The sequence below is a fragment of the Nelumbo lutea genome, chromosome 5 (assembly GCF_056320005.1).
Source record: "Nelumbo lutea isolate HS-2025 chromosome 5, American lotus-T2T, whole genome shotgun sequence".
In the NCBI taxonomy this organism is placed as follows: Eukaryota; Viridiplantae; Streptophyta; class Magnoliopsida; order Proteales; family Nelumbonaceae; genus Nelumbo; species Nelumbo lutea.
The window spans coordinates 80,370,322-80,383,789 of NC_142688.1; the positions used below are offsets into that span (position 1 = coordinate 80,370,322).

Consider the following 13,468-nt stretch of genomic DNA (forward strand, 5'->3'; position numbering starts at 1 on the left):
AATGGAAGTCATGCAAACACATCACCATGGTGTGGCCATATTGTAGTTTGCACCCCAAGTTCACCACATCACAATCCCATTTTTCAAAAACTACAAAATCGCAACTCACATTTAACCTTGTGATATGAAATAACACCTCACTATTGCATCCCAAGTTCAATAGTCCCAACACGAGAACCTCATTATTATAACTTTTCCTCACGATTTGATTCTATATCGCAAGGGTCTCTTATGCTACGATGGCACCATGTTTTAGCATTGCATCACAACATAGTAGCTTCGTTATACTCATTCCATGATACTACTCTAATGCCCTATTGCCCATAGCATAGAGGGCATTCAACACTTAGCCATTTTTAAAGAAGGAAATTCTTACAACATAATTGTGATACCTTCTAGAAGGGGGCTGTAGTTACACTAGTGTTCATGTATCGACCCCAAGAAGGGTAGGAATCCAAATCCTGAGATTTCCATATGGACACATGGTAACACCCCAAGCACCTTGCTTGTTTTAGATCTAATAGAATTTTAACAAACTTTCCCGCCTTAAAAAGTTTCCCTCCCTTATGCATTCACGTATGTAAACATATAGGAGACAAATTCTCCTCACCTTCATCTTCAAGAGTCCTTGTGGAAGTCCTGACACTAGGGGTGATCATTTCAGCCTAGGTCGGCCCGACCCAAAAATTATGGGTTTGGGCCTGGGTTTTGTGTTTAGGCCTAGCCCAGGCCCGAGCCCACATCAGGCTTACAAATTTTAGGGCTAGGCTTGGGCTTAATACTTCAAGCCTGGCCCAGCCTGCATAATTTAAACTTACAAATTGTGTATAATGTGTACCTATGTATATATGTTATTTTACATTATTTTATATATAAATATTATAACATGGCATGTATAATTTATATTATATGTAATATTTTATATTATATAATTTATAAAATAAGTTTATATGCATATTATGTCATTTAATATATAAATATGTAATGTTTTATATATGAGTGACATTTGGCCGAAATCAGGCCTGACCCGACCTCAACCCTATAAACCTGGGCTAGGGCTTATGTTTTAGGCCCGAGCCTAAACTATAGACCTTATCATAAGTGCAACGCCAGGCCCAACCCATGATCACCCCTACTTGACACTCTCAAACCCTAATTCTCCCAAGTTTGCAACCCCACTTTCTCCCTCACTAAAGCCATTTAAATAGACCTCCCTACACTTTTACCTTGCTTACACTGATGGCATCTGAGTTGGGAATGGGGACTTGTTTCAAACTTGGGGAGTATGTTCCCCGCCTGGATTAACCCAATATGGTTAATCCGGGTTTGCCATTAACCCGGTTCAACTACTTCCTAAAGATGTATTTCCCAAGGGCCCCATTCCGAAATGTTTCGGACATATTTGTCATTTCTATTATTATTCATATTGATGGAAGGAAAAACCTTTTGGCGCCACCAGCCAGCAGCGGAGCTGATGAGCTGATCATTTATGCGACTTTGTAACGTAACCCGAAACATTTCTTTCATTACCTAGTTTTGGAGAATGTTAGGGTTTCAAACCTCAAACTATCACCGGTGACACTGAGTAGCAGAGTTCGCTGCCTTTTATTGTTTCATATCCATTAGAAGGTAAATAAGAAAGAAACCCTAAGAACCCTAAAGTCGCCTTTACTCTATCCTTCTTTATATCTAACACTAGTTGAACTAAAACCAGTTCTAAGCTTAGTGTATATATCATTTTTTCCCTCACTATCAGAGTTCTCAGTTGAAGTCTCACAAAAACCCTAGGATTATGATGTCTGAATTTAAGGGATACGTTTTAAACTATTAACGGAGAAACGTTTCTTTGATGGCTTAGAAACACGGGAAGAGGTCGAGATAGAAGTTGGATCCTAAAATGGAAGAATCTCCTACACTTGGCAAGCGGAAAGCCCCGGATGAACCAGAATCAACATCCAAGCATTCCCCTGAAGAAATACCTAAACCTGAACCTGCAGCTAAGCGAAGGAATTCGGGTCGTACATGTGTCCATGAGGTTGCAGTACCGACTGGATATACTTCCACCAAAGACGAAGCTATCCACGGAACCCTTGCGAGTCCAGTCTACAATGGTAAGATGGCAAAGACCTATCCGTTCAACCTTGACTCATTTCAGCAGGTATCTGTGGCTTGCTTGGAGAGGAATGAGTCCGTCTTGGTTTCTGCACACACTTCAGCTGGTAAAACGGCAGTCGCCGAGTATGCCATTGCAATGGCTTTTAGAGATAAGCAGCGGGTAATTTATACATCACCGCTGAAAGCTCTAAGCAATCAGAAGTATAGAGAGCTAAGTCAAGAGTTCTCGGATGTTGGTCTGATGACGGGTGATGTCACTCTCTCGCCAAATGCAAGTTGTTTGGTCATGACAACAGAGATTCTCAGGGGAATGCTTTACAGGGGTTCTGAGGTTTTGAAGGAAGTTGCATGGGTTATCTTTGACGAAATTCATTATATGAAAGACCGGGAAAGAGGAGTTGTTTGGGAAGAGAGTATCATATTCTTGCCTCCTGCTATTAAGATGGTATTTCTTTCAGCAACAATGTCAAATGCTACTGAGTTTGCTGAATGGATTTGTAATTTGCACAAACAGCCATGTCACGTGGTGTACACAGATTTCCGACCTACTCCATTGCAGCATTATGTGTTCCCGATGGGTGGATCAGGTTTGTATCTTGTTGTGGATGAGAATGAACAGTTCAAGGAGGACAATTTTATGAAGCTGCAGGATACATTCACGAAGCAGAAGAAGCAGGGTGAAGGAAATAGGAGTGGGAATGCCAAAGCAAGTGGGAGGATTGCAAAGGGAGGTACTGCTTCAGGTGGCTCTGACATATACAAAATTGTGAAGGTATACGTATTTTTACTTATCTTTTGTATTACTTTTCATGGTGTCACATGCTTTTTGTTTTTAGTTTTATTTTATCAAACTTAACTGCTGTGGGTGAGGGGTTGTTTATTTGTTAAATCATTGCTAGGTCTACATCATGTTCACTGCTATCTTATAGCCTGTGAGCTTCTAAAAGTATCTTTTTTCAGCTGATGACACTATTCATAATTTAATGTTGCTTTTTTTTTTTTTTTTTTTTTTTTCTCTCTTTCATTTTCCATTCAAGGGGAAAATATGGATATGTGCTTTTTATAGGGACCAGGAGACATGCTTCAGTCTTGATTTACCAATAGAAAAGCTACAGTCATGGTTTCTTGCCAAGTTATTTCTATCATGTAATTAATTGAAAAAGTTCGTATTCTAATTCATGGCTGACTTGGTCTTCAATATTGGCAATACAACTGTTAGAACATTCCATGAATATATAGAACCAAAAGTTTGTGATATTTAGATGAGAAATTACTATTTCTTCAAACACAGCTGTTTGGACGATCTCAAATCATCTTAGAAAGGACATTTGAGGCTTTGATAAATATTTATTTTGATAGATAAAATTCAATTGATTTCATTAGAAGCAAATGATAAAATGTTCATTACAAGCATCCCAAAATGAGGCGCGAGGTGCAGCCTCACTCATTGGTATAGAAGCATCATAAATTTACAATCGAGCCCAGTACAACTGTTCCCTAGTTACTCCTCGTTTAGCTAGAGAATCAGCAAAAGCATTTGCCTCCCTCCCTCCCCACCCACTGTATAGTTACCTCCATCTGTTGAGTTAACCATTTGAATTTCTTCAATTCATTTCTGTAAGCCTAGGTCACTGAATCTGGGTTTTTTAGCCAACCCACCACCACCTTGGAGTCCCCTTCTATCACCAAACTTTCCAATCCTAGCTCTCTTGCAATCTGTACACCTTGTATGGCTGCGTACAATTCTGCCTTTAAAGAGCTGTTGTTTTTAGAGGAAGAGATTGAAGAGGCAGGTGGCGGGAAGACTAGAAATGGCGAAGAAAATGGTCCTAAAGCTGTGAAATCTCCTCTTCCCCTCGTCGAGGGAGCTGACTTTGAGTCTAATGAATTACAGGATGTTGGTGGAGAGGGACAAGAATCGGCCGTGAGCATGGATGTGGGTATTCCAGTGTCGGAAACACAGAGAAAGGATTTCCAAGTGGGTAGGTTGTCAGGAAGTGATTCTTTCACTATGTGTACTTCACAACTTTGTCCAAAAAGGGGAAAGGCCTTAAAACCATTTGTCGCCTGTCAGCAACTCAATTCCAGTGATTCTAGTCCCACCCCCTGTCTTACCAGGTATGGGTGTCAATTCTTTTTTAGGTACTGACTTGTCTGCTATGCCTGTAACAGATATTCCAGCTTCCCATCCAGGAGGTTCTGATGCAAGAGAGAGGGTGATAGTGGAAGGAGGAGAGAGGGTGATGCGGCCATAATTTGGGAGTTGATCTGTACAATGATGGAGGAACTAAAAAAAAGGAAGGATTCTTAGAGAGATGCTGTAGCCAAAATAAGTGTGAGCAGGGTAAAATTCTTCCTCAGACATTGATTGTTGTATTAGGAAGGGGGGGGGGGAGGAACAAAGAAGAAAAAAAGATCTAAAGTGGAAAGGCTAATCTCAGACATTGAGGGAGATTTAGAATTTAGTGGTAGAGGGGATAGGAGGAAGGGCCTAAAATGAGGAGATTATGGCCTTTTCATGGGTTTTTGCTATTTTGTCTCGATGAAAATTATTAGCTGGAATGTAAGAGGGTTAGGGAATGCAAGAAAGAGAAGGGTGATCAAAGACCTACTCCGAAGGGAAAAACCCGATATTGTGCTGTTACAAGAATCCAAAATGGTGGAATTAAATGGGAGATGGGTGGGGAGTTTTTGGAGGTCTAGAGATTTATGTTGGAGCTCGTCTCCTTGGGGAGCCTTGGGGGGGATTGTAGCATTGTGGAGGGAGGATGTGGTGGAAGTAGTGGAAGAATTGATAGGCAAATTCTCAGTTTCCATTAAGTGTAAGAATATAGAGGATGGGTGTGTATGGGTCTTAATCAATGTTTATGGCTCTAATTCCTATAGAGAGAGGAATGAGATGTGGGAGGAATGGTATGCAATCAAGGGGCTATGGGATGGCCCTTGGTGCCTGGGCGGGGATTTTAATGTCATTAGATTCTCTGATGAAACCAGTAATCCCCAGCAGGTAATTACAATAAGCATGAGGAAATTTAATTGTTTTATTGAAGAATGTGAATTGAAGGAAATACCTCTGTTGCAAGCCAATTACACTTGCTCCAACCTTCAGGAAACCCCTTTGTGTTCGAAGTTGGACAGGTTCTTATTTAACCTTGACTGGGAGAATAGTTTGGAAAACTTGGTTGCTAGAGCGTTACCCAGGGTCACCTCCGATCATTGTCCTATCTAGATAGGTATTGCGTTTTTTCTTACAGGACCCAAACCTTTTAGATTCGAAAATATGTGGCTTACCCATCCAGATTTTGTGAAAAAAGTGAAGGAATGGTGGGGTGAGGAGGAGAGGGGGGTAAGATGGAAGGGGGTCAAGTTTCATAAGAAATTAAAAAGGTTGAGAGCCAAAATAAAAGAGTGTAATAGAGATCATTTTGGTAGAATTGATGAGCAAAAATTGTGCCTAATCTCTCAAATAGAAAAGCTGGATGTAAAGGAATCTCAAAATGGGTTGACTGAAGAGGACAAAGTGTTAAGGAGACAATTGAAAAAGGATTTGGAAGAGGTGTTACTGAGGGAAGAAATCGGTTGGAGACAAAAATCTAGACACAAGTGGATTAAGGAAGGTGATGGGAACACTATATTTTTCCATGATTTGGCAAATGGGAGACGAAAGAAAGAATCTTGTGACCAAGCTAGAGATTGGAGAGGAGGTGATTACCAACCAGGATGACATAGCCAGAAAATTTGTAGACCACTTCAAATCGATTTATAAAAGACCTTTGAGTGAGAGAGCAGTCGTGGAAGGGGTGGAATGGCCAAGAATTGATGACGGAGTGGCAAGGTGGCCGGAAAGGGATTTTGAGGAAGAAGAGATTAAGAAATCTGTCTTTCTAACGGATAAATCCAAGGCTCCAGGTCCAGATGGCCTTACAATGGGTTTTTATCAAGACTGTTGGGAGGTGTTGAAAGAAGATTTAGTTGAAGTCTTTAAGGAATTTGCAGACAATCACATTATAAGCTCTAGAATTAATGCCACCTTTTTGGCCTTGATACATAAGAAGAATGATGCCAACCACCCAAAAGATTATAGGCCTATTAGTCTGGTGTCAAACATCTATAAAATTCTGGCTAAAGTGCTCTCGTTGAGGATCAAAACAGTCATCCCTAGTATCATTAGTGAAACCCAGGGGGCTTTCATTCAAGGGCGGCAAATAACAGATCAGATCTTAATTGCGAATGAGTGTGCGGAGGAAATGAAAAGGTCTAGGAAGAGAGGTTTTATTTGTAAATTGGATCTTGAAAAGGCCTATGATTTGGTAGACTGGGAGTTTCTATTAGAGGTTATGCAAAATTGTGGATTTGGGGACAAGTGGTGTAGTTGGATTTTTGGGTGTATTAGTACTTGTCACTACTCTATTCTGGTAAATGGTATGGTGAGGGACTTTTTTCCAGCTTGTAGGGGTGTTAGGCAAGGGGATCCACTCTCACCCTTCCTTTTTACCTTAGTAGCTGATGTGATTAGTAGGATCATTACTAAGGCTGACAGCGAATATGCCATTAGGGGTTGGAGAATAGGGAGACACCAAGTCCCCGTCACCCACCTTTAGTTTGCAGATGACCTAATGATCTTTTGTGAAGGGGGTTTTAGAGAAAAGGTAGCAAATCTAAAGGAGCTAATTAAAGGATTTGAAAGTATTTCTAATTTGAGAATAAATTTGGAAAAGAGCTGCATAGCAGGTATAAATTTGGAGGTAGGGGAGGTCGATGCTATTGCGGAGTGTCTTGAGTGTTTCACCTCTGCTTGGCCTATGTCATATTTAGGGCTTCCTTTAGGGGCAAATCCTAGGGAGAGTAGATTTTGGACCCTAGTGATAGAAAAGTTTGAGAAGAGATTAGCCTCAAGGAAGAGGAATTATGTCTCTATAGGAGGGAGAATTACCCTAATAAGAGCTACCTTGGCTAACTTACCTACCTATTTTTTGTCTGTATTTAGGATACCAGTTAGGGAAGCTAGGAAACTGGAGAAGTTGATGAGAGATTTCTTATGGGAGCCGAGACAAGAAAAAAAGGATCACTTTGTTAATTGGGAAATTGTGTGAAGAAGTAAAGAAGAGGGGGTTTGGGACTTGGGAGGGTAACTAGAAAAAATCAAGCTCTGTTAGGGAAATGGTTGTGGAGATGGCCATTGGAAAGAGAGAGATTGTGGCATGAGGTGGTGGGAAGCATTCATGGGAGGTCAGAGAATGGATGGGATGCTGGTGTATCAAGGCAAGCTAACCTAGCAGCACCTTGGAAGGCCATTCACAACACCCTTCTTCAATTCCTCAATTTTATCAGGTATGAAGTTTGTTCTGGCAACATTGTTCATTTTTGGGAGGATATTTCGGTAGGAGACACACCTTTAAAGGATCTGTTCCCTTCGCTATTTTCTGTTTCTTTGTACAAAAAAGGAGGTGGTCTCAAAATTTGTCTCACCTTTGGGAACACCCTTAGATCCTACTTGGGATTTTGGGTTTCGTAGAGGACTTAGGGATGATGAAATTGAATCTCTTTCTGTCTTGTTTGGTTTTCTTAATCAGGTTTGTTTGGATCCCTCCAATCCAGATAAAGGGTATGGACACCTAGACCCAATGGAACCTTCACTTGTGCTTCTTTCTTTAAGTCCATCTCTCAACTTTCTACTCACTAACCCTTTCCGTCAAAAGAAATTTGGTGCAGGTCAGTTCCCCAAAAAATTATGGCATTTTGTTGGGAAGTATTCCATTGGAATGTAAACACTCTAGATAACCTAAAAAAGAGAAGATATTTCCTTTGTATTTCTCCTAATTGGTGTATCATCTGTAGAGCTCATGGTGATGATTGTTACCACCTATTAATATTTTGTCCCTTTTCTGCAGACCTTTGGGCTTGGCTACTTTCATTGTTTGGGAGTAGTTGGACTCTACCAGCAGAAGTTCACATGCTCTTCAACCATTCTACCTTTTATTGGCCTACAAAAATAGGGAGAATTATGTTGAGATGTGCTCGTGCTGCCTTGATTTGGACTCTTTGGGAAGAAAGGGTTATTAGAATTTTTCAAGAAAAGGAAAGGAGCAGCCAGGAATTGAAAGACTGTGTTAAATAGGGCAATACCTTGGCTGAAGACTTTGAGAATCTTTCATTAGTTCTCCTTTAATGACCTTTGGAGAAATTGGTCAGCAATAGCGAGGTGTTCATCCCTAAAGGACAAATCAATTACAATCTGGTCTCCTCCATCCGAAGGCTCACTGAAGTTGAACTTTGATGGAAGTAGCATGGGTAATCCAGGATTATCCGGAATGGGGGTGCTTTGAAAAATGAGAAGGGAGAGATTTTGTTGCTCTACTCAGGTCCCTTGGGAATTGGGGACTCCATCAGGGTAGAACTTTTAGCTGCTGTACAAGGGGTGCTATTTGCAAACCAGCTGGGGGTACAACACCTAACAATCGAGGGGGATCCCAAAGTGGTGGTGGGTTGGTTGAAAAATCCTGGAGAGGCTATGCAGCGTTACAAGAATGAAATGAAGAAATTTAGTTGGTTGACAAGGAATATGTTGGTCACTGTATAGTGGGTGGGAATCAGCAAATACTTTGTCAGATGTGTTAGCTAAGCAAGGGGTAAATAGGGAATAATTGTTTTGGGCTCAGTTGTGATTCTTGCTTTTCTTTCCTAGTTTACATGTAAGATTCAAGGAGGGGCTGCAGCTCATGCCTCTCCCTGGGATGTTGTATGAACTCACTCTAAATCTGCTTCTGAATTAATAAATTTATTATCATTCATAAAAAAAAAGTCTCCCTTCCCCACTGGTCCTGAGAAGAATGCTCTTAAGTTTCCTTCCTTGTCTCTGATAAATATTAAAGAGGCTTAGATAATTTTTCTTGCTATTAGGATGGTATATTGAGTCTGTACTAAGGAGGAGATTAGAGTTTATCAGTTGCTGATATGGGAAGTAAGGGTCTGGTCACCTTCAATCTGTATTCTGTATTTATACAATGTTATCCATTAGCTCAAAATTATTAAAAAAATGATGTATGGTGAAGCTGCATTTATATGGTAACTTCTTTGTTTTTCAGAACCTTTGTACCTCAACTTTATTTGTTTCCCTCCCAAGAATTCTGATGGTTTCATGTTGAGGAATCTTGGGCATTCAGGAGTTGGGGTTGTAAAAGCTGGGGCTATATGGAATCTTCTACTGTATTCGTCTGGACTGATGATTTTACATTTGTTAAAATGATCTTCCATTTTCTGGACCAATTTTCAGAATCCCCCTTGTGCTCTAAACTTGATAGGTTCCTCTTCTCTCTGGATTAGGGAAATCTTTGGCCTAGGTTAGTATGTACTGCTTTACCTAGCCCCACTTCAGATCACTATCCCATCATATTACCATCTGAGATCTCTAGAGGGGCCTTACCCCCTTTCCATTTGAGAACATGTGGCTTACACACATGGAAAGGTTTTTAAGTTTTTTCAGAAGCTTTAAAGGCTGGAAGGCAAACTAAAGGTTTGGAATTGAGAGGTACTTGGGATTATAGGAGGTAAAAGGAATCAGATTTTAAATCTAGTGGCCTAGGTTAGATGCCCCTATGGCTCAGTAGATTGGGAGACCTCTCTATGGAAGAAATTGAACAAGCAGTCATGAGCATGGTTCCTTATAAGGCTCTTGGCCTAGATGGTTTCACTATGGGTTTCTACCAAACATGTGAGACAGTACTTGCTTGAGGTTCTATGGAAGGTATTGCCAATGAGGGAATTAATGCTACTTTCGGGCCCTCATCCCTAAATTTTCTGAGGCTTTACATTCTAGTCAATTTAGGTTGATTAATTTGGTCACTAACCTTCAAAATATCATTGCAGAAGTCCTTTCACTTAGGCTTTAGTAGGTGCTACCATCCATCATTTTCCAGGAACAAGGAGCTTTTATTCAAGGGAGGTAGATTACTGATCTGATTCTTAGTACCAGTTAGTGTGTTGAGGATTTTGGGGGAACAGGCAAGAAGGGGGTGGCCTTTAAATTTGATTTGGAGAAAGCCTATTATCATGTTGATTGGAATTTCTTAGACATGATCATTGCAAGGCTACAGGTTTGGATTCAAATGGAAGAAATGGATGAAGGGATTCATTTAATCTTGCCACTGCTTGATTATTGCTAATGAGTGGGTGTAAGATTTCTTTCGAGCTAAAACAGGGCTTAGACAAGGAGACCCAATTTTCCTGTTTTTTTGTTTACTCTTGTAGTCTGCAGTCAATGACCTTAGTAGACTCATCCCTTGCTGATTCTTTCGGCCTTATAAGAGGATGGAGAGCGGGTAGGAATATTGTGGCTGTATCACATCTTTAATTTGCACATGACATCATTATTTTTTTTGATGAATATTGAGTGAATTTATTAATAGATTAAAAGCATAAAAGATACACGGAGAAAGTTTCCAAGTTGTGGCATGAGATACAGCCTCAGATTAAAGCAAAAAATTACAGTTTAGCCCAAAACATCTGATTCCTATGCACCCCTTGTTTAGCTAATGAATCTGCTAACCCATTTGCTGATCTTCTTTCCCATTGGAATTCGTCTGACATGTTTGTAGTTAGCCATTTGAATCTTCGTAAAGCCCCTTTATAGGACCAGGTTGCTGTTTCTGGTTCTTTTAACCACTGGATCACCAACTTGGAATGACCTTTGATTAACAGCTGTTCACAATTTAGCAACCTGGTCCTATAAAGGGGCTTTATGAGTTCCTTGGCAAATTCAGTTCCTTGTAACACTGCTTGAATTTCTGCATTGACCGAGTCCCCTGTTCCTATAGGGCCAGAGTATAAAGCAATGATTAGCTTCTCTGTATTTCTACACACTCTCCCAACACCAGAAGGACCCGGATTGCCTAAACTGCTGCCATCAAAGTTGAGCATTACTGGTGTTAACTTTGAAGGGGAGGTTGTGGAGGGGTATGTGAGGTTATTAGGAAGGTTCAAAGTATCAATACTCTTGATATGCAAAATCTGCATATTGAAAGTTTCAATCCATTAAAACTTTCACTTTTATTTATTGTTTTGTCTGATAGTTTGTTAGTACATGAGTCAAATCATGTAAAAATGTTTAAAAAAACAAAATTGCTATTATTTAATATTTTGGTGACAAGAAGATACAATATGATACACCTGACATGGGGTGTATCATATTGGTACTTTTAGCCTTGGGTGTTTGGGTGTATTTTTGTCTTATTGGCGTATAAAGTACTTAAGTTTTTCTTTAGGTGGCAATCCTATACTTGTTCGTTTTTTCCTGGAACCCAATTATAGACAAATTTACCAAGAAATTGGCCTCTTGGAAGAGAAATTGCACTTTTTTAGGGGGTGGGATTATTTTGATTAAGGCAACCCTTCAAATTTCCCCATCTACTACCTCGTGGTCTTTAGGGCTCCAACTTTGGTTTCCAAAAGGATTGAGTTCTTGTGGGAGCTTGGAGAGACTGAGACCACATCGTAAATTGTGAAGTTGTGAGAAGGCACAAGGAAGAAAGATGGTTAGAGTTAGGAAGAATCATCAATCATGGAGAGGAACATTTATTTACCAATAAAGTGGCTTTGGAGATTTTACCATTGGACTTAGACAAGTTCTGGCATGAGGTTATCAAGAGTATCCAAGGATTGTCCTCAAGTTGTTGGAATGCTGTCTTGAATGCAAGGGCAACATTATCTTCCCCCTTGGAAAGCTATCTTATCTATTCTTCCTTCATTCTCTTAATTTTTGAGATATGATGCTTGTAAGGGGGATGTGGTGAGGTTTTAGGAAGTTCTCTGGTGGGGGAATACTCCTTTGATGGAGAAGCAAGGTTAAAAGTATTGGAAAGGCAGTTTTAAGAGATTTATCGGGATATGCTTTGGATATGTATAGATACGGATGGAAAACCAAGATGCACTAGGAAACTCAAATAAGTCCTAAAAAGTATATTAGTAACAATAAGCACAAGCATATGACCATAAATAAATAAAAGGGAAGTCCAGCGCATGAGGCTCCCGCCAATATGGGGTCTAGGGAGGACAGATGTATGCAACCTTACACCTGCACATACAGAGAGATTGTTTCCAGGATTTGAACCTTGGTCACGTAGGTTGCAATGGAGTAATGCAACTGTTGCACCAAGGCCCATCCTCACATATGACCATAAATATGTTAGACAGTTTTTGTATGCCCTTAGCTTCAATCTGATTTGATATACTTTTGTTATTTAGTGGAAATAAATAAAGTGCATGTTTGATTCATGTTGTTTGGTTTAATTCTGTGTAAAACCCTAAAACTGGACATTTATAGAGACTCATGTTAGTTTTAAATGTTCACAGCCGTTGGATAAGTCTGGGGAGATTTATCCTGCCAAGGCTGATACTGGTGTGCCACCAAGTGTTGGGATGGCCTGTCTCAGCCACCAGGGTAAGACCCGAGGCACATGCAGTATGGGATTACTTGAATCCTTGAACCGGACCAGATTTCCAGTATTGCCCTGGACCTTGGAGATAGATGGGCAAAACTGGAAAGTTACACTGACCCCTAGACTCGATTATGACATTTCACTAGGTGTTGGATCATGCTGCCTTTGATATGCCAATCAGTGAGATCCTTAGCGGGGATCAAAACCTGGGTATGTTGGGGCAGTTTGAGAATTCATCTGAGTCGGTGATCATAGTGACAGAATCAGCCACTTTGTCGGACAAAGGGTAATGATCGGGAATGCACTCTCTCTGATGGAAACCAAATTGCCGGCAGTTGATTTCAATCGTTGGAATTTTGTTTTTGCAAAATTAATATATTTATATATATATGTACGGTTTCAAATTGTTTGCAAATGGTTTTAATTCCCGGGATCCATGTGAGAGGAGAGTGCGGCACTGTTCCTTGCAGCCGAGGGAGATGTCCTCTCTTGTCGGGCAGTGCTTGATCATTAAGGGCTGAGAGGTTAAGTGTAAGACCAGTGAGGATAATACCTGATGGGTTAATCTTGCACCTGCCCATAGTCCTTGGGTTTTTATAAGATGGCTTGGCCTAGGAACCACTTAATGTAAGTGTTGGGCCCATAGGGTCCATATAATGGACTCAAGGGGTTCATTGAGTTTTTCAGTGAATTCGGCTGGGCCTTGTTTTAGAGGCTGGGCCGAACCCATGTGGCTGGTGTGTAGATCAATGCTTGGGTCCCACGCCATACAAAGAAGCCCAACTGGGCAGCAGATTGGAAAGTAATTAGACACTGAACACTTAATGGGCCAAAAGCCCATTTCGATGTGGGCTGATATGATCACCCATCCATGGGGCGAATTTGAGATTAAAGTTAGTAAAAGGATTGGGCCTTTTAGC

The 13,468-nt window shown here is 40.5% G+C and overlaps 1 protein-coding gene across 2 annotated transcripts in view; it reads left to right on the forward strand.

Annotated features, from left to right (window-relative positions):
- Positions 1-1,476: 1,476 nt before the first annotated feature.
- HEN2 (RNA helicase, ATP-dependent, SK12/DOB1 protein) overlaps positions 1,477-13,468 on the forward strand; it is a 41,372-nt gene continuing 29,380 nt past the window's right edge. The window contains exons 1-2 of one of the 2 annotated variants that reach the window (XM_088947563.1): positions 1,488-1,629; positions 1,859-2,887. In XM_088947563.1, the coding sequence (XP_088803689.1) occupies positions 1,898-2,887 (990 nt within the window). In that variant the 5' untranslated portion in view covers positions 1,488-1,629; positions 1,859-1,897. Of the gene's footprint in view, positions 2,888-13,468 lie in introns of both variants that reach the window. The other variant, XM_088947562.1, reaches the window with a different exon arrangement.